Genomic DNA, 27402 nt, shown 5'->3' with positions numbered 1-27402 from the left:
CATACCCTCATCACCAAGTTTAGAAGGATTACTTACCTCAAACAAGCCAAATCCAACTCCAAGCAAGCCAAACGATTCTCCAAAAATGCCATCTCGCACGTATCGACCTCCATACGGCTCAAAACTAGCCAAAAGCAACTCAAATACATCAAATAATGCCAAAGGAAACAAACTCAATCGATAAAGATCGAATTTTTAATCAAAAGCCCAAAATCATCCCAAACGTCAAACCTGGACCCGTACCTCAGAACCCGACAAAACTTATAAAATCCGACAACCCATTCAATTAGGAGTCCAACCATACAAGTTTCACTCAAATCCGACTCTGAATCGATGTTCAAAACTCAAAAACTCACTCTATGAAACTTTAGGCAAAACCCCCCAAATTTTCTCTTTTGAAATCATTAGCCAATTGCCAAAAACGAAGATAGCCAATTAGCCACATAGTGAAAATTACTTCACGAATCGTCTCAATTCGAGCTCCATAGCTCCAATTATGATAAAATGGCTGAAACCCCCGAAATAGAGTACTTATATTTCTGCCTAGGCATTCCTCTTACGCGAACGCGGAAACTCCATCGCGTTCGCGATGAACAAATATAATCTACCACCAAAATACTCTACGCGTTCGCGGCATATCCCTTGCGAACGCGATTCACAACAGCTCTACCGTACGCGATCGCGTAAGCTATTTCGCGAACGCGAAGGCATATCCCCTAGTCCCAGCTTCTCAAATCTACCTACGCGAACGCAGGCATAAGGGCGCGGACGTGATGCCCATACCTCACAAAGGTGCGCGAATGCGATGCCACTGGCGCGAACACGATGAAGGAAAAAGTCTAGCTCCTCTGATACACTATGCGATCGCGTCCTAATCTCCGCGATAGCGAAGAAGGTTTGAAACACCATCAAACAGCAACTACCAGTAGTGCCAAAATAAAGGAAAATGATCTGAAGACCATCTGAAACACGCCCGAGCCCCTCGGGACCCCGTCCGAACATTCCAACAAGTCCCATATCATAACACGGACTTACTCAAGGCCTCAAATCACGCATAACAACATCGAAATGATGAATCGCACCTCGAATCGAATTTAATGAACTTTGAACTTTTCAACTTTCACAACTCGTGCCGAAACATATCAAATCAACTCGGAATAAACTCAAATTTTTCACACAAGTCCCAAATGACATAACGAAGCTATTTCAATTCTCGGAACCACAATCCGAATCTGATATCCTCAAAGTCAACCCCCGGTCAAACTTATGAACTTTCCACACCTTCAAATTTCTAACTTTTGCCGATTTGTGCCGAACCTTCTAGATATATCCCAATGCTAATACGGGCATACAACCGAGTCCAAAATCACCATCTGGACCTAATCGAACCATCAAAACTCTGTTCCGAGGTCAAATTCACATAAGTCTAACTTGGTCAACTGTTCCAACTTAAAGCTTCAACAATGAAATTCATTCTTTCAAATCGATTTTGAATAACCTGAAAACCACAACCAACGATTCACACAAGTCATAATATATCATATGATGCTGCTCAAGACTTCAAATAGCTGAACGGAATGCAGATGCTCAAAATGACCGGCCGGGTCGTTACATCCTCCCCCACTTAAATGTATGTCCGTCCTCGAACGAGCTACGAGTTATTCCAAAGCCATCAACCCGTCGTGTAACCTTACCATGCACATACCCGGGGGTGATCCCACATCACCCTATTCCATAGAGTCCCGACAACACAACATAACTGAAGATCATTTCCAACTTTAGCCCGTAAACCACAGAATCCAATTTCCAACGTCCGAAATTTCTTACAAGACCCGAACTTAGTATCTACACACTGTATAAGTCTGAACAAGCTATATCAAGCCATGACTACAATCCAAGATGCATTCACATGACATACCACATGACTCGCATACTCGTAGAAAAATGTTTGATCACGGTAATACTCGAAACAAACCCGACACCGGTAATAAATCTCATATCAAATAGAACCTTGTTCTAAAACCTTCGTACACTTCCAATGATGAAAGAAACACGCAGAAACTCATAACCACTTATCAGATCAACAAGCTATGGAGCTATCTCTCCTTCGACAAAAACTATAGCCAATTTCTACGCCGATCAGCGACATTATCCTTCCAAATATACCGCAAACATATCTGATAGCACCCATTCTAGGTCCAATGACCTCACCTCATCACACAACCACTCTAGTGACATGCCTCATCAATACAACCTAAATCCACAACCGTGCAATCCATGCACCAAAAAGCAACAATTCAAAGGTACCCAAAACTGAAAATGACTCAAATGAGAGAACTGTCCCGCAAACCCAACAAGCACCACCTCAACCGCAATGCTATGAACCCATCATACATAGTAGAACCAAGACACATGAATCTAACACAAAGGATCATATCCCAACTTAACCTAGCTGAAATGTGTGACCCCATCCAAACACGGGTCCATATGAAATACCTCAATCCACCATGCTCAAAATCAACAATTACACGCAATTCGACATCAAATACACGAAGTGTATGACCATAACCACGGAGAAGAAAATAACACAATATACCACAGTCCAGAGAGAACATAACCAAGGTGCAATCAATCATTCAATACCCCAATACCCATCTCGCTCAAATCCCGCTACAAGACCCAAACAGAACCGCACTATGTGTGCTTATAACCAACAAATCACAACCCCTTGTAGCATAGAAGAGTAACATATAGATCATATCATAACACGAATAAGCTCAACTTTAACCGAATGGCACATCCCCCAACAATAGTAGTACGGAGTCGATAATCCGACCCGGTGTAGAATACACATCCTCGTTGGGCCTACCAATGGGCCACAATCAACTCTGGTCATCCACAAATAGATAAATAATCCTCCGAAAGTCCACAATGAGCTAACCATAACATATACTATCATATGGCTAGCTTTGGCCACATATTCACAGTCCACAACCACAAAACAATCTACTTCTGAGAACTCCTGGTCTCCAAATCCATAGAACACACGAATCACCATATGTGATCCCAACTCCACCACCCGAATGTCTAACACATCTCTCATACATGATCATCCCACGAGGAATACTTCTAAAATTCTTTCGTGCCACATAGCAAAAATCTAACTATTAGCAGTCAATAAACCAGGCAAGTACCGCAATACCAATGAAGCATTCGTAAGTCAACACATGGTGTGCCTTCTGAAATATGCACCCCTCTCAGGAATTATCAAGTAGTTATAACATTCATCTAAGTATCTAAAATTGTCCATGCTGTCCAAAATTCATGACCTTTCCTCCAAATCCGGACCGTGACCTTGCACATGCAAACCTCAGCCCCCCACACAACACACTTCATCTATCATGCCATCATATAAAAAGTACGAGAATCTCATAATCAACTATGAGTCTGGCAGAATACATACCCGATCAGTTTGAAATCTTCCATTTGATCCAATCCAGGAGAAAATTATAATACGCAACATGCTAATCACGCCGGTAGGAAATATCCATCTCAAACCATGGTAAAAACCATTAAGAACTCTACGAAACCCAGTTGCACATAACCAGGCCATCTGAACTGAATATCTCTAATTCAACCAAGCCGCGCAGGTCTCCAAACCCAAGATTATTGCAACAAAACACCTGTAGAGACTCACCACATCATAGGTACCCAAGGAACCAGCCATACCCATTACCATACTGATCTAACCTACTACCAAGTTGTCCTATTCTCCGAGTTCCTTCCGAATTACCCTCAAGTTGACACTCCTCATCGCCATAATACCATGATCCTCAACCAAAACTCACCTCGCAAGATCCTAGAATAAAACCACACCGCCCTAAGGCCCATAAGCTGATGTATTCCCTCGTAAGCACCCTAAAAGTAACAAAACCGAGACACCCACTCTGAAGAAACCTTATGTGAATCCAAAACCATTTCCTTCACCTTCCTGATGTTGAAATGTAGAATCCATAATGATATAAAAATGCCAACTTAAATCTCAGATTCTAGACATATACAAATCCGCAAAATTCTCAATTGCTACATATAAATCTTGAATCTATTAGAACCTTCTCGAGAGTCATCCACTCTGCTCAAATCTCAATTGCATCGACCAAACAGGCCGAAATACATGTGCCTCATTAGCGCAATAACACCCAAAGAAGTAATCCACAAGTTTAAGCAACTGAGCAATTTCCTACTCCACGCACACTACATCCTTCACGAATAACAACTCAATCATCCCATGATTCTCATATACCCATAAAGTGTAACATAACCCCAATCCAGAAATTCCTTTATTCGAATCATCTTCAATCCCAACCTCCGTAAGTCACATCTGATTCACAAGTATGCCTCAAACTGAAACCATCACAACACATAACCATGCAATCAAATCGATGATAGCAGACTCCCCTACTTGGCTCAAAGCCATGGAATAAAATATCTGATAACTCATAATACCCATAATTTATTACTGCCATAGTCCCACACCGAATTTCAACTCGATCCTTCATAAACTCATGTAACACAAACCATCTAATACCTCAAATAATCTATAAATATGGCATTCATCCTCGTGACGGTCAGGTCAACTATTACAACCGATCTAACTCAAATCACACAAATATGACCTACTGATAGGAAAGAAAGCCTCCACATAATATCATAAGGATCACACATCTGTAAATTACTCCGCATGTGATAACCTACCTGCTTAGTCTCAAACTGACATCTCTCTATACCATTTCACAGCCAGGACTAATGAGTAGTCCCTTAATCTTCTCGAGTCTGAACTCATCAACAATACATGTAAATGTTTCATTATCAAAGGGCATGAGGAAAGTACATCTCTATGCCTACATGTCAATATGTATGAGAAGTCATGAATGACGTGATACCGTACAACATGAGGAAAATGCATCTTTATGCCTGCATGTCAAGTGAGCATGTCGAATGCAATACAACATAGTGAACAACCATATGCATACTCTCAGAGTATCAATCCACTCATTCCTCTCAGTCACTAAGTCCTCACAATCGTTTGGCACTCGCACTCGCACTCAATAGGTACATGCGCTCACTATGGGTGTGCACACTCCGAATGGGCTTTTTCAGCCCAAGCGCTATAATAAGACAATCATGGAATAAAACAAAATAACATGCTATGGCATGCCACCCGCTCCCATAAATATCATTCACAAACAGGCCCTCGGCCTCACTCAATCAATAATCTCTCCAGTCTCTCGGGCTCACAATATCATGAAAATCAGCCCAAAAATGATGATATGATATATCAATAAATAGCAATAGAGACTAAGATATGATATGCAAATGAATGAGTATGTAACTTCAATTTAAGCAAAAAACTCCACAACAGATATGACCTCAGTGGGTCCCAACAGAATCAGCATATAGCCTAAATATAGTTTCTAACATGGATCACAGTTCAATTACTCTAACACATAGAAATTTCATGGATAAAAACAAGATTAGGTAACTATACAGTACCACAGAAATAACCGAGTCATAATTCATACGGTGCATGCCCACGCCCACACACCCGTCACCTAGCATGTGCGTCACCTCAACATCTAAACACATATCATGTATATTTAGGGGTTCATACCCTCAACACCAAGTTTAGAAGTGTTACTTACCTCGAACAAGCCAAATCCAATGCCAAGCAAGCTAAATGATGCTCCAAAAATGCCATCTCGTGCGTACCGACCTCCGGACGGCTCGAAACTAGCCAGAAGCAACACAAATACATCAAATAATGCCAAAGAAAATAAACCCAATCGATAACGATCGAATCTTTAATCCAAAGTCCAAAATCATCCCAAAGCTGCAACTCGGAACCCGACAAAATTGACAAAATCCGACAACTCATTCAATTAGGAGTCCAACCATACTAGTTTCACTCAAATATGACTCTGAATCGATGTTCAAAACTCAAAAACTCGCTCTATGAAACTTTAGGCAAAAACCTCCCAAATTGTCTCTTTTGAAATCATCAGCCAATTGCCAAAAACGAAGATAGATTCATGATATAAAATCAAAAATGCGTAGAGAACACTTACCCCACTCCACATGGTAAAAATTACTTCACGAATCATCTCAATTCGAGCTCCAAAGCTCCAATTATTATAAAATGGCTGAAACCCCCGAAATAGAGTACTTATAATTCTGCCTAGGCATTCCTCTTACGCGAACGCGGAAACTCCATCGCGTTCGCGATGAACAAATATAATCTACCACCAAAATACTCTATGCGTTCGCGGCATATCCCTCACGAACACGATTCACAATAGCTCTACCTTATGCGATCGCATAAGCTACTTCGCGAATACGAAGGCATACCTCCCAGTCCCAGCTTCTCAAGTGTACCCTACGCGAACGCAGTCATAAGGGCGCGAATGCGATGCCCGGACCTCACAAAAGTGCGCGAATGTGATGCCACTGGCGCGAACACGATGAAGGAAAAAGGGCATCTCCTCTAATGCACTACACGATCGCATCTCAATTTTCGCGATCATGAAGAAGGTTTGAAACACCAGCAAACAGCAGTTTCCAGCAGTGCCAACATGAAGGAAAATGATCTGAATACCATCCTAAACACGCCAGAGCCCCTCGGGACCCCGTCGGAACATTCCATAAAGTCCCATATCATAATAGGGACTTACTTGATGCCTCAAATCATGCATAACAACATCTAAATGACGAATCGCACCTCGAATCGAACTTAATGTACTTTGACCTTATCAACTTTCATAACTCGTGCCGAAACATATCAAATCAACTCGGAATAAATTCAAATATTTCACACAAGTCCCAAATGACATAACGAAGATATTCCAATTCTAGGAACCACAATCCGAATTCGATATCCTCAAAGTCAACCCCCGGTTAAACTTATGAACTTTTCACACCTTCAAATTTTTAACTTTCGCCGATTTGTGCCGAGCTTTCTAGAGACATCCAAATGCTAATACGGGCATACGACCGAGTCCAAAATCATCATCCGGACCTAACGGAACCATCAGAACTCCGTTCCGGGGTCAAATTCACAAAAGTCCAACTTGGTCAACTCTTCCAACTTAAAGCTTCAACAATGAAATTCATTCTTCCAAATTGATTCCGAATAACTTAAAAACCAAAATCAAAGATTCATACAAGTCATAATACATTATACAATACTACTCAAGACTTCAAATAGTTGAACGGAATGTAGATGCTCAAAATGAATGGCCGGATCGTTACACGTTCGGAGTTGGAAAATCGAGGAAAAGGCCTTCTAGTTGATTGATTTAGCGTGATTTGAGGTAAGTGACTTCACTAACCTTGTGTGGGGGAAATTCTCCTTAGGATTTGGTATTGTTGTGATAATTGTGATATGAAAAAGCCGTGTACGCAAGGTGACGAGTGCGTATATGGGCTAAATGTGAAATTTTTGGCTTTTAGTTATGTAGTTTCCTTTCATGCTTTAATTGAATAACTTTAACATGTTGTAGTCACCATACTTAGTCTAATTTCACATATATACTTGTCTTATCTCTTATTTGCAACTTGTCCTATATATTTAGTTGAATTACTTGTTTTTTTTTAAATTCTGTATCCATTATTTAACTGTGGGATTCTTTACTTGAAATTTGCTATCCTTGGAATATCTTGATGTTGAGTTTGGTATTGAGTTGCAAAGGCCGTGGTTACTATTGAGGAAAAGTATAATTTGTGAAATATCATTTATTTAGTTACTCCCCGGTTGCTATTGTTAAGACTTTGTGGACATTGTGGTTGAGCCGTGGGCTCCTTATTGTGAAATGTTGTTATTGTTGGCTTTTTCTAGCAAGTGTGATATTGGTCACTTGAGGTTTGCACGAGGCTTCTGTCGTGCTGTTGTTACTATTGATACGCCTGCGGTGGTATAAGGTCTGGGTGTTGAAACGCATGCGGTGAGATAAGGTGGGCTTGATACGTGTGTCTAGTAGGGTAACTACTGTAAGCCATGCGATGTGAAAAGGTGGGCTAAAACGTGGGGTGCTATTTCAGAAAAATAATTTTTCGAAACTAAATGTAAAGGCTCCCGCGGTTGTATAAGGAAAAGATTGTGAGTTACTTTTATAATTCGGGACTACTAGGCGATACCTCAGTAGTGGCCCTTATTGATTTTTCTTTAATTATTGTATTTGCATTGGTTATTTGTTTCCTTAACGTGTAAATCCTTGTTTCCTTCCGTGTTGTATTAACTGTCTTGGTTCTGTGTTGTTAACTTTTCGTAAATTCCTTATTTGTTTCATTTCCTTTGTCATTATCATTATATTGTTATATCTTTCGTCTTGTTTCTTATTATCTCTAGTAGGGACTTGGCTTGACCTCGTCATTACTCTACCGAAGTTATGCTTGGCACTTATTGGGTACCGTTGTGGTGTACTCATACAACATTTCTGCACATACTTTTATACAGATCCAGGTACATCTTACCAGTCCCGGCACTAGTGCGCTGAGTTCCATTTGGAGACTTCAAGGTACACCTGCCCCGTCCGCAGGTCTCGGAGTCCTCTTCTATCTTGTTCTTCTTTATTTTATTTCACTTTTATAGACAGTGATGTATAGGATTGTTCAGCACTGTACTTAGAGCTTGTGACTTATATCTCACCAGGTTTTGGGGAGGTGTACGTATTGAGTTTACAGATTTTATTTATGAAATTGTGGGAGTTTTGAAATTCTAAGCTTTTATTTAATGTTTCCGCATGTTGTTAGGCTTACCTAGTCTTAGAGACTAGGTGTCGTCATTACATCCTACGGAGGGAATTTGGGGTCGTGGAACGGACGGTGACCATGGTTTTTGCTATTTATTTTCCCTCCCCTGCCTCTTTCGTCTTCTACTTTTTACAGATATGTGTCGTCTTTTTCATTGATATAACTTTTTCATCAAAACTGTATTCATTGATACAGTTATTATGTGCGAACGAATACAATGTATTATTGTATGTACTTTTTATTTTTAAGTATAAATACAGTGGTATTTCTCAAATCTTTTCAGCTCAGATTTGGCCCGATTTGGGTGTATTTTTTGGTATTTTGCCTGCATTTTATGTATTTCGGGGGATATTTTGCAAATTCTTGTATTTTTTGAATTTATGTTGTTTGAATACAACTAAATTGAATACGGTGAATTGAGTACATTGTAAAAATAGAAATTGAATAAATACAATAAATTGAATACAACTGAATATCCCTGTATTTTTAAAATTTTTGTTGTTTGAATACAGTCGAATTGAATACAGTGCAAAAGTAGCTACGAGTGAATATCGTCAATTGAATACAATCAAATATCTCTGTATCTTTTTAAATTTATTTTGTAATACAGCCAAATTGAATATAATAGAATATACCAAAATTATATTCATTGATACAGTCTATCTTACGCGCACGAATACAGAAAATACAAGCTCCTGGCAAAGTAAGTTTTGCTATAGATAGTAAATATGGAAACAGTAGTTGTGCCGCATAAATAGCCTCTAAACTATGATGGTTTCTGAAAATTCCTCGTGTTAATTTATTTATTTATTATAACTTTTATTTGTGTTTTCCTGCTCAATTGTAGCTATTTCTTAGGTTACTATAGGATCAACTCTAGCGTTGCAATAATGCTAATATTGTTTCTCACGTTAAATATTAGATATTTTTCAGCTTTTTTCAGACAAATCTTTTTAGATTTTTCCGTTTAGCCGTTTTAAAATTATTGTTATTTAGACAAAAATATTTAATTAGCATGGTAACTAGTTTTGTGGTCCTACATGTGAAATTTTAAATGTATAGTAAATATTAAGTTGACAAATAAAATTAGATTTTAATTAGATTTAGAAGAGATCCACTAAAGCTTTGAAATATTAATAGGTCAAGTTGGTCGGATTGGGTTATGACCCTATATTTGACCTAACTTAACCCAACCTATTTTGATCCAACAATTTTGGACGGGTTGGATCTTGACCCGTTTTATTAATTTGACCCGTTTTTTGACCAGCCCAAATTGACTCGCCCCGCCCATTTGCCCCTCTACTTTAATTCTAAACTATAATCCTAAGATTGAAAGAATAGAATAATCAAATATAATATTGGTGGGATTTAATTCCACCTTAGAGCAACTAAACTTTGCATCATTTAGTAGCAAGGTTTTAATCCTAGAGTTTCTTCTTACCACAATATTCACGATGACAACATCCTAACAAAATATGGTTTTGGATTGTTGGAATACACATTAGATTCAATGTCTTCTTCATGTAGTTGTGTACAAGACAATTGGTGAACATGAGAAGTGCACAAATTTATCAAACAAGAAGGGTCGGGCTTAGGGGTGGTAAATGAGCTGTTTGGGCTTTAATTAAGCTGGTCATGATGGGCTCACTCATTAAATGGGTCATTGCCCAACCCTATCCAAAGTTTATTTGGATTAAGATGTGCTGGGTCAAGATGGGTTAAACAATGAGTTGTAACACAACCCGTCCAAATTGACCCAAATCTATACAATATTCTCAATGAATACTTTCTTTCATGTTGTAGAAAAAAAAATCTTTTGTTTCAACAAAAAGAGTATTTTCTTTTCATGACATAGAAAAAATATTTTTTTTTTCACAAAATGAGTATTTTCTTTGCATGTTGTAGAAAAAGTATTTTTCTTTAATGTTGTAGATAAAATATTTTCTTTTTCATTTCAACAAAATGAATATTATCTATTTATGATGTAGAAAAAATATATTTTTTTATTTTAATAAAATAAGTACTTTCTTTTCATGATGTTGTAAAAGTATTTTCTTTTTCACAAAATGAGTACCTTCTTTTCATGTTGTAGAAAAAGTATTTTCTTTTGTTTCAATAAAATGAATATTATCTTTTTATGATGTAGAAAAAGTATTTTCTTTCATTTCAATAAAATAAGTATTTTTTTTCATGATATAATAAAAGTATTTTCTTTTTCACAAATGAGTACCTTCTTTTCATATTATAGAAAAAGTATTTTCTTTTGTTTAAACAAAAAGAGTACTTTCTTTTCTTGATATAGAAAAATATTTTTTTTTGCACAAAATGAGTACTTTCTTTTCTTGTTGCAGAAAAAGAATTTTCTTTTAATGTTGTAGATAAAGTATTTTTTTTTTTATTTCAACAAAATGAATATTATCTTTTTATGATGTAGAAAAAGTATTTTCTTTCATTTCAATAAAATAAGTACTTTCTTTTCATGATATAATAAAAATATTTTTTTTTTCACAAAATATGTACCTTCTTTTCATGTTGTAGAAAAAGTATTTTCTTTTGTTTCAACAAAAAAGAATACTTTCTTTTCATGATTAAAAAATATATTTTCTTTTTCACAAAATGAGTACTTTCTTTTCCTGTTTTAGAAAAAATATTTTCTTTTATTTCAACAAAGAGAATATTTTCTTTTCATGTTGTAGACAAAGTATTTTATTTTGTTTAAATTAAATGAGTACTTTATTTTATTTTATTTTATTGTGATACCTAAAAAATAGCTTAGTACCGTCTTTTATTTTACTAAAATGAAATAGGACATTTTGTTGAAATGAAAGAAAATACTTTTTCTACTTCAAGAAAAAATCTCATTTTGTTGTTACGAAAGAAAATATTTTTTTTTACATCATAAAAAGAAGTACTCTAAATAATATTTTTACATATTTATGGTGGGGGAAGGGGTCAGGTTGGGTGGTGCGTGGGTGAGAGTGGGGGTGTGGGGTGGTGCGGGTTGGTGTTGAAGGGGAAGGTTGAAAAATATTTTGGAAATGTTTTCCCTTATCTTGATACAAAAAATATTTTTCACCAATTGGAGAAAAACAAATTCATAAAGAAAATATTTTTCAAACATTTAAATCAACCAAACATGAAAAAATTAGAAAATATTTTCCAGAATATGGGTTAAGGTAGAACTTTAAGTTTGAGCATTTCTATGGGTCAAGGTTGGGCATCAACATGAGTCCATTTGGATTGATGATTTTTTATGGGTAACTTGGGCTAGTCCAAACCAACCCATCTGCAAAACTATTCTCGCCTAAACCCATTAAAACTTGAAAAAATTGGGCGGGTCAAATGGGTTTGGGTTAGTTTTGCCACCTCGGGTTGGTGCATCTCTATTCTTGAAATAGATGTGTGAAAGATGTGGCCAAAAAAAAAAAATAGATCAATGCTGAAACAATTAAAGAGATGTTAGCAGGCTTGCAGCCTTGGCCATACGATTGATGCTCAAGTTCGAGTCCATTGACTACAAGGCAAAATACGCCAAAGCCCTATTTCATCTTCATGGACAATGGTAACATGTTTTAGTTACATAAATAACGATATGCAAAAGTAGCATCAGTTCTACTATTTGACAAATATACACTACATTTGTATATATATGTATATACGTATGTATACATATTATTTGTATATAACTATAATATTATATGTATATATGATGACTAATATTCTGAAGTTACATTGTCTATAAACTCACGATCTAAATACTATTTGATCCATGACATAATTGAATTTGAGAAAAAGGAAAATGGAGATCCCTAACCTAAGTTTTCAGAAATAGTTCTTATCAGTGAACAATATGACGAGAAAATCATAAACTTAATAAACCAAAACGAATGGAGAAAAAGAGGAAGCGCAAGATATATAAACTTGTTACCTACGTTTTTCGAACTCTCTACAACTATTTATTTAACACGTTAGGAAGTAGTAAAAAAAAAAAAGAGGCTGAGTTCTTCTTGTAAAACTCCAGTAACATATTACTTGGAAATTTCCTGTTAGGGCTCAAGCCCGTGTATGATATTAGGAATTCAGTTGATCTTCAAGGTCAGTATTGCAAATAGATGAGAGTATGGAGCTTCTACAAGAAATTTTCATCTGTGCCAGCAACCAACGTGAGGCCATTCTTGACATTCGAAATAAGCCATTTACTTCAACTCTGCAGCAATTTCAAAGCAATAGAGCAAGGAAAACAAACGCATCAACAAATTGTCGTGCATGGTCAAAGCCATAATCCATTCGTCATTACCAAATTGATACAACTGTATGCTGACTGTGACAATATAAAATCTGCTCGCCACCTGTTTGTCAAATTGTCTCAAAGAAATGTTTTTGCTTGGACGGCCATGTTATCATATTTTTCACGTAACTGCCTAATTGAAGAAGGTGTGAGTACTTATAAGGTGATGAAACTAGATGGTATATTACTTGATGGCTATGTGTTTCCTCTCGTTCTGAAGGCTTGTGCAAAGTTCTCAAGCCTGGCTACTGGGGAACAAATACACAAAGATGTAGTAGTATGTGGTGTAGAATGGAATCTCCAAGTTGGCCATTCTTTAATTGATATGTACTCAAAATGTGGTGATATTCAGAGCGCAAAACGGGTATTCGATTTGATGCAAGAAAAAGATTTGCTTTCGTGGAATTTGATTATTTCGGGATATGTATCTAATGAGTTACTTGATTTGGCTGTAGAGATGTTGGGGTTAATGAGTATGGAAGGTTGTCAGCCAGATATAGTCACTTTGAACACAGTAATGGATGCTTATTGTCGCATGGGTCGATGTGATGAGGCTAGGAAAATATTTATACTTATCAAAGAACCAAGTATAATATCATGGACGACTTTGATATCAGGCTATTCAAGAATTGGAGATCAAAATAATGCGTTGGATATTTTTAGGGAGATGATAAATAGAAGAGAAGTTTGTCCTGACCTAGATTGTCTCTCCAGTGTACTTGCGTCGTGCCAGCTTATCGACGACTTAAGGAGTGCCCAGGAGATTCACGCACACGGGATTAAAGTCAAATCACCCTTTGCTTTTTATAGAACTTCTGGACCTGCATTGCTAACTCTATATGCTAAATGTGGGAGGATTCAAGATGCAAGACATGTTTTTGAATTGATGGATAAGACTGATATTGTTGCCTGGAATTCCATGATTCATGGTTTCGCTGAACTAGGGATGAAAGACTTGGCTTTGGAGTATTTCAAGAAAATGCTACCTATGGGAATTAAGATTAATGAAACTTCAATTTCAAGTGTTTTGCCAGTTTGTGACCTTAAATACGGGAAACAAATTCATGCATATATATCGCGGAGCAGTTTGTGGGATGTCACTCCTATTTGGAATGCACTTATTTATATGTACTCAAAATGTGGGTGCATTGGAAATGCTTTATCTGTATTTTCTCATTTGGCTCATAAAGATATAGTGTCATGGAATACAATAATTGGTGGGTTGGGGATGCATGGTTTGGGACAAGATGCCCTGCATCTCCTGGAAAAAATGAGTCATTATGGCATTCGACCAAACGCCTTGACATTCACTTCAGTGCTTTCAGCATGCAGTCATTCAGGACTTGTTGATGAGGGGTTAAATATTTTCCACAGGATGGTGGAGGAATTTGGATTGAACCCCAGAATGGAACATTTTACTTGTGTTGTTGATTTGCTAACTCGAGCTGGTCGGCTTGAAGATGCCACAGATTTTATAGGAAAAATGTGTCTGAAGCCGAACAAGCATATATGGGGTTCTATACTTGCTGCTGCTTTGGCACATAAAGGTGTGAGCATTGGAGTTCTTGCTTCAGAGAATTTAGTTGAATTGGAGCCTGAAAATCCAGGGCATTATATAACATTGTCAAATTTGTATACTAAAGCTGGAAGAATAAGTGATGCCCTTGCAGTGAGAAAGCTAATGGAGACGAGGGGATTAGTAAAGGATTCTGGTTGTAGCTGGGTAGAAGGAAATTGAGAACAAGAAATTAGATGTAGAATATTTGCTAAATTATCACCAGATTCAAAATCCTAATTTGAGGTTTTAGCATTTGAGTGAAATTTAAGATGTTATTTCTTGAAATTGCTTAATGTGCCTGTTATTTTGATGGTTCAGGTAAGTTATAGATGCTAAATGTTTGCATATCCTTGAATAAGTGTTTATTTACTTTGCCATGAACACTTGACTAAGTTTCTTTCTCTGTCTTCGGCATTGCGAATAGTTGACTATATCATCTTTGCCTTTTCTTTTTCTTTTTCTTCGTTCCAACCTTTTATAAGTTGCACTACACATCCGTGCTCCTGGCCTTGTTGTTGATATTTACTTGTTCCTACTCTTCCTCTCAAGCCGAGAGTCTTTCGGAAACAGCCTCTCCGCCCTCCAGAGTAGGGATAAGGCATGCGTACACATTACCCCCCAGACCCTACTTGTGGGATCCCACTGAGTTTTTATTGTTGTTGTAGTATATTTCAAAGTATTGATCTTTCTTAGTCAATCTATTTTCCAGTAATTTTATCATTGTATGTTCATTAAGTTCATTGCTTTTCCAAGAACAAAGTCTTACCATGCCCTCAGGAGAAAGTAGTGATTATTGCCATGAATGCTACCTTCGAGGACGTATACAAGGTCTTTACGATTTCTATCAACACGGTGCATCTCTTAAATAGAGGGACGTGAAAAGTAGAAACCGTGTCCGAGTGATAGGGATCAATTTATTGATCTTTTTCTCGAGAGCGATAATTCAGGATGAATGTTTTTTTCATTCAGATGGGCTCTTGGTTCCTTCTCCTATTGACTAGACGGTTAGCAAAGGGTCCATTAATTCAGAGGAATTTACATAGAATACAATTTTTTTTTTAGACTTAATTAAATTTCATACAACTATTTTTACAAAATTACATATACTACAATTTATTTTAAAATCTTACCTTTTTAATTAAATTACGTACAACTTTTCATATCCTAAAATCTCTCTATTGAGATTCTCTCTCACCTAAAAAAATATCTCTTACGATTCTTTCTCACCTAAAATGTATCTCTCACCTAGAGCATCAAAATACTCCTGTCATGCCTCGAACCTAGGCCTGAACGTAACACGGCACTCGGTGCCTGACTACATGTGACCGAGCGAACTAACTGGCTAGCTGAATCAACATGTGATATCATAACATACTGAATGCGGAAGATAAACTTACACATGTTGATATACTGAAAGTCTAAATGATATAAATCAAAGTGCGGATATACTAATATAATTCTGAAACATATTTGTTGCCAACATAGCTTAACATGAAAAGCCTGCGACTCTGTCTAACTATTACTCTAGTTTATGAAGCCTTTAATGAAGTACTGAAACACTGCCTGTCTGTAAATACTGAAAGACTCTAGAGTAATGATAATGCCCCGAAAGAACTGGGGCTCACAAATAGCTAGTACGAGAATCCTAGCGCTCTGAATCGTCAACCTGTTAATCATTGCCTGCATCGTAAGATGCAGGCCCCGGGCAAAAGGGACGTCAGTACATTTGAATTGCAATGGTATGTAAAACAACTGAAAGAAAGAACTGTAAATGCTGAAACTGAAATTGAGCTGATAATAGAGAACTGATAACTGATAACTGAAATGATAACTATTGAAACTGAAACCGAAATGATAGCTGATAACTGATAACTGAAATGATAATTGATGACTGATAACTGAAATGATAACTGAACTGAACAAAGGAAGTAAGGATATGAATACTCCCTCTTCTGAATGATGAACAACCTGTTTATTTGAATAAATAAACTGCGGCCTCAGCCCCAATATATATGTACACAAACTGCGGCCTCGGGCCCAAGTATACATATACATAACTGCGGCCTCAGGCCCAAAGATGCATAAAGCATTAACTGCGGTCTCAGGCCCAAACATGCATAAAATATAAACTGCGGCCTCAGGCCCAAATATGCATAAAGCATTAACTGCGGCCTCGGACCCAAATACAGGTGTTCAACATCCAGGGATTTAAAAACAGGAACTGAGAATCGTACTGTAATACATGATACTGAAATACTGAACCATATTGAGTTACATGATACTTGAATGCTGAATAGAACTGAACTGAGACATGTATTCATGAACTGATTATGAGAACTTATGCTTCAACTATTTATGACATGCTGGTAATCTAGACTAAGACTCATGGGAATTAAACACAAGTCTATATTGATTAAGCACAAAGCTCACAACGTTCGGAATGAAAGTTATGAACGGATTATGAAGCTAGAGAATAGAAGTTCTGCAGCTATTCAGGGAACTAGGCTTAACGATATTTCTGAGGCAATTAGTAACGTCGTAAAAGAAACATAGTGTAGGAGAATCATTAACATTCCCAAACATAGAGAGTTAGTCTCACATACCTTAACTTCCTGCTCTTGAGCGTAATACAATATTCGCCAACCCTTTCAACTTTAATCTATATCAATACAAGTCAAAGGGATTCCATATTAGTAATAATACTCATGTTTTGGTCTCTTAGATATTTTATCAAACACTTGGTGGGCATAAAGCTGCATAGCCCTCATTAATGGTGTTTCTACACCCAACAAGCCATTCTCTTGCTCCTTGATAAATTCTAAAATCTCAAATTTCTTATAATCAATATCATTCTTCTTCACCATAAGATAAACAATACCCTTAACCAATAATTAACAATCAATAACCCAAACATATAATTGTTCATATTTTTATATCAAACACATCAACTCATATCTCATGAACATAGAGTCTATAATCATTAATCAAATGGTATAATCAATTAGAGGGTGAAGACATTACCTTTTTGAAGTTCAATCCTGTTGAATTCGAGTTCTAGGGTTTCTTCTCTCAACAGTGATGCCCCAATCGAATATCTAATGATTTGAAGGGTTTACCCATATTAATAAGGTGTTGGGGAATTGAAATTAACTTAGAATCACCATTAGAACTTACCTTGGATGCTGGAGGGACCTTTGAGGAGTTAGGTTCTTGAGAGCTTCTCTTTTTAAAGCAAGTTTTTGTGTTTTGGGATGTAGGGGACGAAGTAGGGCTGACCCCCTGGGTGCGCTCCCGCACACCTAAAAGCCCAACCGTGCACCTGGACGCGCAACAGGGCAGTAGCACTGCCACAAGTGCTCGGCCGCGCACGGGACCATCTGGGCGTGTACCTGGATGCGCATACTGCGCATTGTCCAGTAAAACGCAAATAACGTTTTACTCAGAAATCCGTTCGGGCTCCACAATATATCGTTGGAAAGTTATTTCAAAGGGATACAACTTTCATGCTTTAGGCTTTCCCAAATTCCCAACGTATTATCACAAAATTCTTCTAAAATACAGATCTTCTATAAACTTAGTCGATTTTATCGAATCTTATGCACCTCACTCTCCGTCTTGATTCCAAAACAACTCTTTTCACCCATACTCATCCCGATAGGACTTCATATGTATAAGATGTCATATTAATACTCATTTAACATGTCCACACCTAGTCCGAATTTACGGACCGTTACAACTTCATCCCATTTTATGCCATAGACATAAGAAGCCTATGAAAATGTTAAGCGAAGTTTCTCAAGTAGGCGGCCAAAGACACAAATCTTACCTTGAACTTTTGTATAACTAAAGGATCCACATAAGTAGTCTGCCAACCGGCATTGAAGAGTGCCAACATATCGTGTCACTTAGATCTGAAAATGTGAAGAGATTTGGTTACTCACAAATTTATAAACTTGTTTGTGAGCCTGTTTATCTTGATTCTCAAGGTAATGAAATACATTTAAACAATATACTGAAAACAAATTTCCTCTTCTATACTCAACTACTCCCTCTCATCCCAATTCATCACCGTATTTATGTATAATACATTATATACATACATTTAATATATTTAATATATATTATAGATAATATATAATATATGCTATAGATATAGTATACTAATAATATAAATAATAAATGTGATATATTAGTGCTAATATAAATGATATATCTTATGTATACTATGTATGTAAATAGATTATGTTATATATTACTCCAAATGTAAAAAATATATTTATGACATATATTAACTATACTATAAGTACATAATACAAATAATATGCGTTGAACATTGTTCCAAACATAAAAATGTATATAAATATTGTATTTGTGTGCGCATATATATATATATATATATATATATATATATATATATATATACACAAAGAAATAAAATTAAAAAAAAAAGTTTAATTGAAAAGTAAAGTTTAGTCATAGCCAATATGCCATCAATACCAATTTTTTGTATAAACTGAATGAAATTTACGCTTCTAGGAAAAAAAAACGAGCAAGGATATTATAGCTTGGAAAGACCAAAGGAGAAGGAGATTGTTTAGAAAATAATTGATTGCATTTTATACTGACTTTCTTTCTATTACCCTAAATAAGGATAGTCTCTTATTTTTAGGTGTTTGATTTTAGTTGGAGACTGCACTATTACGGAATATTTATAATCAGTTTCCTAATTTGTAGGAAATCTACCGTATTTAAGGTATAACATGTACTATATTTTTGTTGTAGAATTTGTTATGTAGTTAAAAGTTGTAAATTATGAAATATTTTTTGAATTCATCAGCAAGTATAAAAATTCCCCCATTCATATTTGTTTGATAACTAAAGGCCCATTGCCCCTTTAGCCTGAGGTGCAAAAGTGGGTCCATTGATGAGAGCTTTTCCTGCCATTTTGGTTTCGGCCATGAAAATCATGGGTCAGGCATTCTGCTCATGTGACCAAAACGTATAGTGTGGTCTTTGTAGAAGCCTAGCCAAGTCCCAGCTAAATTTGGATCATGACCCAACTTATTGCTGCCTAGTTAGTTGGGCAAATTTTACTTTTAGTTCGCAGATGAAATTATTTACATCCGATCATCGTAAAAATGTACAAAATTTATAAGTATTTTTTTATATATAACATACATAAATGTATATACATAAAAAATAAATAATTTTTGACTATTATTTTAAGAACGGCTATACAATGTTATTTTCCCTAGCTAGTTCTTCTGGGGTGATTGACATAAATAGACATGTAAGGGGCTGGTCTATAAATATTATCCCCGTCTTTGAATGTATTTAGAAAATGACATCCAGCCTTACACACACTTATTGCTTGTTAGGGATTTCTCTACCGAATTGGTAGATTTTATGTTATATTAACTTTACCTATATTGTTAATTATTCCTAAACTCAACCCTGTTGGCATGACATTGTTATTGTTAACCAAACTTTATTTTATGGCTTTGTATTATTTGCATTCGACCGATCTGTTAAATTGTCGAAGTGTATCTAATTGACATAATTGATATGTGGAACAAATTGTTATTTGAAATTGCAATGCAATTAGATCAAACCATCTCAAATTTACTCCAAATGATTTTAAATTTGAAACAAAATCTCCAGATGTGCTAACAGAAACGATCCTCAATATATCACCAATTTAATCAAGTAGACCTACTTTGTCTTCTTCAACACATTCTAAAAGTACCAACAATGGAGATTTGGTACAAATACTAGGTACAGTTAATTAATTAATAGCAGCAGATATTCTAAGCAGCAAAGAACATGTGAGTAGCTTTAAAATTTGCCACTGCCTATTTAGCCGCAGCAAGTATTACAAGAGCTGGTTAACATTAAGTAGGTAAGCCGCAAAGCAGAAGAAATATAGTCAGTCAGATTCCCCAGTTGGAAAGTTATCAGCATGCTCAACTGATCAAATTAAAAAGGACACAGCAAAGAGGATAGCAAGTGGAGCGCATAACATACATAGTATAATTAATTATATATCTTGTACTAACATTTTGTTATTGTATAACACAATTAAGATCAACCTTTTAAATTTTGCGAGCTTAAATTCACCGGCTAGTGGGCTAACAAAAGATGCCTCCATGCTTGTCTTTCACTAATTAAGAAGTAGGTTATCTCAATTAAAAATTATGCAAATAACGGATACAGACTTGCATGGATTACTAAAACAAACCATCACCTGATTCAATATTATATCTGAGCATGCAACAACAACAACAACAAACAACAATAACTCAGTATAATCCTAAAAGTGGGGTCTGGAGAGGGTAGTTTGTACGCAGACCTTACCCTTACCCTGAGATAGAAAGGTTGTTTCCGATAGACCCCCGGCTCCCTCCCTCCAAGAACTCTCCACCTTGTTCTTGGGGTATGCAAAAGTCACTAATTCAATTTTTACTGTCATCCATTATAAAATAGAATTTCTACATAATTAGCTCATGAAAGAAAATCAAACTCGATGTCTTGTTGAATTAAAATATACTCCTATTAGTTAATAAATAAATTAATTAATTAAAATGCTTCTTCTCTAATAGTCTTAAATTTATAATTGAAGTGACTAGACAGTTTAACATAGCGGTACTGACTATAATTGCCAACTTTTACCACGCATTACATTTTCTTTTTTCACTAACATTTCATTCGCGTTTTGCAAACTAAGGCACAACTTTTTTTCTTATACATAGTGAATCTCTAACTAGTGAGAACCAAATAACCCTTGTATTGCCTGTTTTGTCCTATAAATACCATATGGAAAAAAGAGGTTAAGCACTCACCATCAATCTCATTTCCCTTATAGTCTGTCGTCCCTCTCATTTCCTTTCATGGCTCACACAAAAGTGATCCTTGCCATCCTTCTCCTTGCTATGATCTTCTCTCATATTACTCAATCTATTGAGGGAAGAAACATCAAGATCGAGAGAAATGATTTCTTGAAACCTCATGTTTATAAAAAGATATCAAAAAGAGAAACTAGTGGAAACTCGCAATCTTATACAAGGAATGCCGCAGCATTAGAGAATGAGCCTGCCACTGCAACACCACCAAGTCAGGTTCCACCAATTTTGTCTAGGCCCCCACCACCACCACGAAATGTAGATGGCCATAGTCCTGGGATTGGTCACTCTGTTCAAAACTAGCTATGTTTAAATGTTTAATCCATCAATTGTTGTGCTAGATATATATTCTCTGTGCATACAATTTAAATCTAAGTTTTATTTTTATGTCATAGACATGAAATCTGTTTACACTCAATTTATATCAGTAGATTAATTCAAAGGACTAGTGTTTTATTTTCTCCCTAAGGCGTGATGGCACGTTGAAGACATAACTAAGTTAATAAAGTAGGACATCTCTAATCGTTTTAAGTTTTTAGATGGAATGATCACAAATTTAATATGCTATAGCAGGGGCGTATCTAAGTCTTAGGGTATGGTTCACGTGAATCCATACTCTTCTCCATAAACTATGTATAATAATATTATATTTCTGAAAAATAACTTAATTATATATGTGTGAACTCATGCTCAAAGACTCAATATGGTGCAATAATCATTGGGTGCACTTCTACGAGTGAAATTGTGGTTCAAATCCCCTCCGGACGGTCTTATTTTCGATACGGAGTATAGATATATACGTGAAAATCACTAAAATTTTAAAAAGAATATAATTTTGAACCTATAATTTCAAAAGTATAGTGGGTACATAGTAGATACTAAAGTTAAACTCGTCAAATATAAATTCTAAATTTGCATCCTCACAATAGTGCACCCATCCTCTTGAAATCCAGGATCCGCCTCTGTATCAGAGGTCATGAGTTAGAGCCTCATCTCATCCATTATAATGTAGGTCCGGATGTGAAGGGACTTGTTGAACACATAATAAAGTTTAAACTTTTACATGAGAAAATCACATAATTCAACAAAACATATTATAGTAATTATATGCCATAGCGGAACAAGGATTTTCATACATGAATGTCAACATTTGAAGAAATAAATACACAATTAAGTCAAGAGAATTTGATACATAATATATATATACATAAAAATAAAAATAAAACTTGTCGAAATTAAGGGCAAAGGAGTGTCCATGTAGGTATGTACTTATGCAGGTATGCCAGGAATGGAGCAGGGGCTTGGAGAAAATGAATTAAAGCTGAAAAGCAGCTCTACAGTGTATCAAATAGTGAAAACCCTGCTGAACTAATATATCGCATACTTAAGAAATTGCAGTATATGAAGACGATACTACATTTCATTCTCTACCATGCCAATCAAACTTAATCATTAACATTATAATCTTTAAAAATATTTCATTACCCTTTCATTATACAATAAATATTTACTAAAATGCCATCATGATTGTGCGTGATATGTGGCAAAGATGCTATATTTTTAGTACATTACTTATCCTATATTTTGTTAGTTTATTGGTTAATTGTGCTCACGTTTGAGCTAAATTATGTTGTTTTATGTGTAAGAGCATCGGAAGACAAAGATGAGTGAATGTTGCACAAAAAGAGAACGAAAATGCAAGAAAAGAGCACAAAAATATCAAGTATCCAAACCGTGCTACAGGCCAAGCATAGCCAGCTTGACTTCGCTGCAGGCCAGGCGTAGCCAGCTCCGTAGCCAAGTTGACCACGCTATAAGCCTGGCCTCGCGAGGTCTATAGCACGGTGATCAAAAGTGCGTAAATTAAAAAACTCCGGCCGGGATTTGGACTCAAGAACTTCAACCCTAGCCTATAAATACTCCTTAAACATGTCTAAGAAGGGGGGACGTTTTTTAGAGCAGATTCGACCAAAAAGGAAGACATTTTTGAGAGGGGATTTGATCCAAGGAGGCAAAAACATGCTAGGAGCAAGACAGAGAATTCTTCTACGAGTTTTTCACTTTCTTCTTCCTATTTTTATTATTGGTTATGAATTCTAGGATTGTAGTTTTGTATACTATTATGAATAGCTAATTTATTATCTAGGATTTTGATGGAACCTTTTGTAGGATGAATTCTTATTACGTTTTTATATAATTGAGCCTTTGGGTTTCTCTACGTCTTCAACTACATGTTTATTGATGTTGATTGAATGTCCATCAATTGACTGTGCCTATTTAGTGTGTATTGCTTGAGAGCGGGTACATATTTAGGTAGTTGTTGAATAACATCACTCCTATTGTATGTGGGAGATCAATATGTAGGGTTTAAAGGCGGGATTAGAGATAACAAAACCTTGGTGCGATCGTAGTGAGCGGTGAATTAGTGTCACCTAGCGTAGTTCGAGGGAATATGTCTAGTAAATTGTGGCAGTTGCTTGTGAGAGAATTACGACACCCGAAGTACTCACGATCGGTAGAGAATACTTAGGCGAAATTATAGAAGACGAAGCGGGAAGGATTCCGACAATTGGGGAAATCATAACTCTAGACCTCCTTAATCTTTTCTCCAACCCGTAGTATCTTTAGTTGTTAATCTACTACTTTAATTTGTTAGTTAATTAGATATAAGAATCTTAATATTTATAACTTAGGAATTGTTCAAACTTGTATTCTTAGTGAAAGTGAACAGTTGTAGCTGAACCTTAGTTCTCTATGAGATTCGATTCCGGACTTTTAGACCGAATTATATTTACAGCAACCGCTTATCCTTTTTAGGATTAGAGTTGGGCGTGATCAGTGCACTTTTACTTTCAGATATCACTTGCAAACTTTCATGTACCTGAATGGAGTAAAATAAGAATGCCCGCAATGGTAATATAGACATAGTCTGAGACGGATCTAAAATCTATGGGTTCAATTTTTAAGTTTTTTTAGCATTGAAACTATTATATTTTTAAAGTTATGGGTTCATATCTATTATTTTTACAATTTTAACAAATTTTTACGTATAAATTTTTACTTCGCGTCAAACATTATGGGTTCAGTTGAACTCATTATTATCACACTATATACGCCCCTGCCCCTGGACATGGTGTAGAACACTAACCTTGATTACATACATCTTCTAACTGCAACATATTACCTCAAATCTACATTAAACTTCCTTGTGATTGTAATATTTAGTTAAATGTTTGCTCAAGCTTCTTAACAAAATGAGAAAGTTACCTAAAAAATAAATTCTGCAGGTTTATTTTCTCTGCAAACATCTTTTAGTATTGCTGACTTAAAATTCTACATTAACCTTATATGATTTGTCAATAATATCACTGATCATCCAATCGGTCCACATATATACCATGATATATCGACTTAGTAGTTTTCTTATTATGCCTACATAGAATTTGATTCTACATCACTTTGGTCAAGAGGACTTCAAGACGAAATGTTATATTGTTAGTATGTGTAAACCGCAACTGCCTGAAAATGTTGGAAGAAAATCTCAGTAACATTTTTCTAAGCAGAAAATTAAATCTGCATGTTTACCAAAGTTGCATTCTCTAGACTCTTAAGGAAACACACATGACCACTTTTCTGATTATTCAACAAAAACAACAAGAATATCAAATATCAACCATCTAAGTCGAATAAGCAACAAGAGGAATTAAGAAAATGTACAAAGCAGAAGCAACGGTGCACTAAATTGCCGCTATGCGCGGGGTTCGGGGAAGGGCTGGATCACAAAGGTCTATTGTACGCGGTCTTACCTTGTATTTCTTCAAGAGGTTGTTTCCACGGCTCAAACCTGTGACATATTGGTCACATTACAACAATTTTTCCTGTTATACCAAGTCTTCCGGAGCACAATGTACCATTAAAATTCTCTGACCTTTTTGATTCAAAATCATGCAGAAGATCCTGTCTCCCTCCTTTTATACTGATTTTTAGTATAATAATCATTCGAGCTATCAACATCACTCGTGCACCACAGCCTAGCAAAGCTGACCTAATTCTCTTTGTTCTATAAGTAGTATTATACTGTCCTTTAATTACTTTGCAATTTTTGTGGGGTAACAAGGCTAAAGAGAATTAGTTTCCAGGACTTTAGGAGCCAACTTTGCAATATCTGTAATCTTCTTCTTTTTCCTATTTCAGTTTATGGGGAGATATATTACGGAGGAAAGTCAATGAAGATCATATACCACTTGGAAACTCATCATTTGGTTCCATTTGACATTAAAAATAACTAACTAACTTGTTTGAGAAATCAAGAGTGTTAGGGCCACTCAAGGAATTGGTTGGCTTCTGTTATTTCTGTAATTAAATATCGATATTACAATGACCACCTCTATTTTGATGGATCACAGGCTTCAGTCAACTTCCAAGAACTTTTCTAAGCCATCCATTATTAGTAAATTAACAATCTTTTCCATTTGTGGTAGGTATTATTTTAATAAAATTACATTTTCAGCAGGGAGGTTTCTTTTGTAGCTGATGCCTTAGAAAACCCAGGGGAGAAGACTAAACAAGAATCATATTTCAATGAAGCAATCTCTTTGTCAAAAACAGTTAAAGCTTTATTGATGAATGATCAAGATCAACTGCAAGTATTGTGATGTGAGTTTATAACAAGATATAATCAAATATGATACCAAAGTTCCTGATCACATGTCATTTTTATACTTTATAATCAAGGATTTTTCCCTCTTTACTATTTTTGTTTAAGGCTCATTAACAAGCACTAATTATAATTTATAACCCTCAACATCATCTCATATTTTGACATTTGAATTGTCTTAATGAGCCATTTAGCTCTTTCAAAAACAAAACTGAAAAATAGACGAAACTGTAACAGATACTGTCATGCTTTCGCCACTGTCCCCTTTCCATACCCATCAACCTCCCACAAACAAATACACACACATAACAAATTCTCCTTAGGTTTCATTTTATTTATGTGTCTTAATTTAACTGGTTACGTAGTTTAAAAAAATAAATAATTTTTTTGAATCTTCCGATTTTAAAATAAGGACGTGCATACCAAAATGCTTTGAATCTTGTAGTATTAAACATGTCATGTGTACATTGGAATTAAAGAAAGGTAAATATAAAAAGTGAAAATCTTTTAAAAACACTCTAAAACAGAAAGTAAAATATATAAATTATAATTAATTCTGTTATAACTTAAAAAAAACATTTAATTCCGTTAATTGTTGACTAAGAAGAGTAGGAACTTGCACATAAGCCATCCAGATTAAAAAAAATAGTAGGCACAACCAAGTGGGAAGTACTGAAGAATCCAGTCTTTTGATGGTGAATTTCAGTGGTAGGAGGCTGACTGACCCAGTTCATTAATTATTATACGGAAAAGTTCCAAATATTCCATTATATATATATATATATATATATATATATATATATATATATGCCCTTACCGTCACATAGTTGATCCATATATGCCCTTAGAGTTACACAATTGGCCCATATGTGTCACATTCGAAACGGAATCCACCCAAACTAATTAGTTTTTTCGTTAATTGTATTAAAGTGTATTACAAACACTATTTTTTTTATTAGTACTTTTTTCTTTACCTATCTCTTTTCTTTCTACTTTTTTCTTTTCTTCTCTTTTTTTTCCTTTTTCTTTCTCCCTTATCCGATTTCCTCAATTACTAATGTCTTCTCTATTTTCGTCACCAATTTCACTTGACAAAACTCATGAATTCCAATTACTAAGAAAATTTTCGCATAAGAATATTTTAATAGATCATATATTTGTCAATTTTTTAATTTTTACTGAACATATATTTAGT

The 27402-nt window shown here is 35.7% G+C and overlaps 1 protein-coding gene and 1 long non-coding RNA gene across 2 annotated transcripts; one reads left to right on the top strand and one right to left on the bottom strand.

The window, feature by feature from the left end:
- Positions 1–12917: 12917 nt before the first annotated feature.
- Positions 12918–14831, top strand: LOC104109651 (pentatricopeptide repeat-containing protein DOT4, chloroplastic-like). The gene has a single exon (XM_009619002.4). The coding sequence runs from the start codon at positions 12918–12920 to the stop codon at positions 14829–14831; it is 1914 nt and encodes a 637-aa protein (XP_009617297.1).
- A 1091-nt stretch (positions 14832–15922) lies between these two features.
- Positions 15923–25855, bottom strand: LOC138906683 (uncharacterized). Its single transcript, XR_011414243.1, has 5 exons — positions 25357–25855; positions 17826–18562; positions 17673–17746; positions 17255–17310; positions 15923–16331 (listed from the first exon to the last, which is right to left on the bottom strand). It is a non-coding gene; the product is annotated as an uncharacterized lncRNA (long non-coding RNA).
- Positions 25856–27402: the final 1547 nt, after the last annotated feature.

Source organism: Nicotiana tomentosiformis, chromosome 2 (assembly GCF_000390325.3).
Source record: "Nicotiana tomentosiformis chromosome 2, ASM39032v3, whole genome shotgun sequence".
NCBI classification, from domain to species: domain Eukaryota; kingdom Viridiplantae; phylum Streptophyta; class Magnoliopsida; order Solanales; family Solanaceae; genus Nicotiana; species Nicotiana tomentosiformis.
Note: the sequence above shows the minus strand (reverse complement) of the source record. Positions and strands in the feature narration are given on the sequence as shown.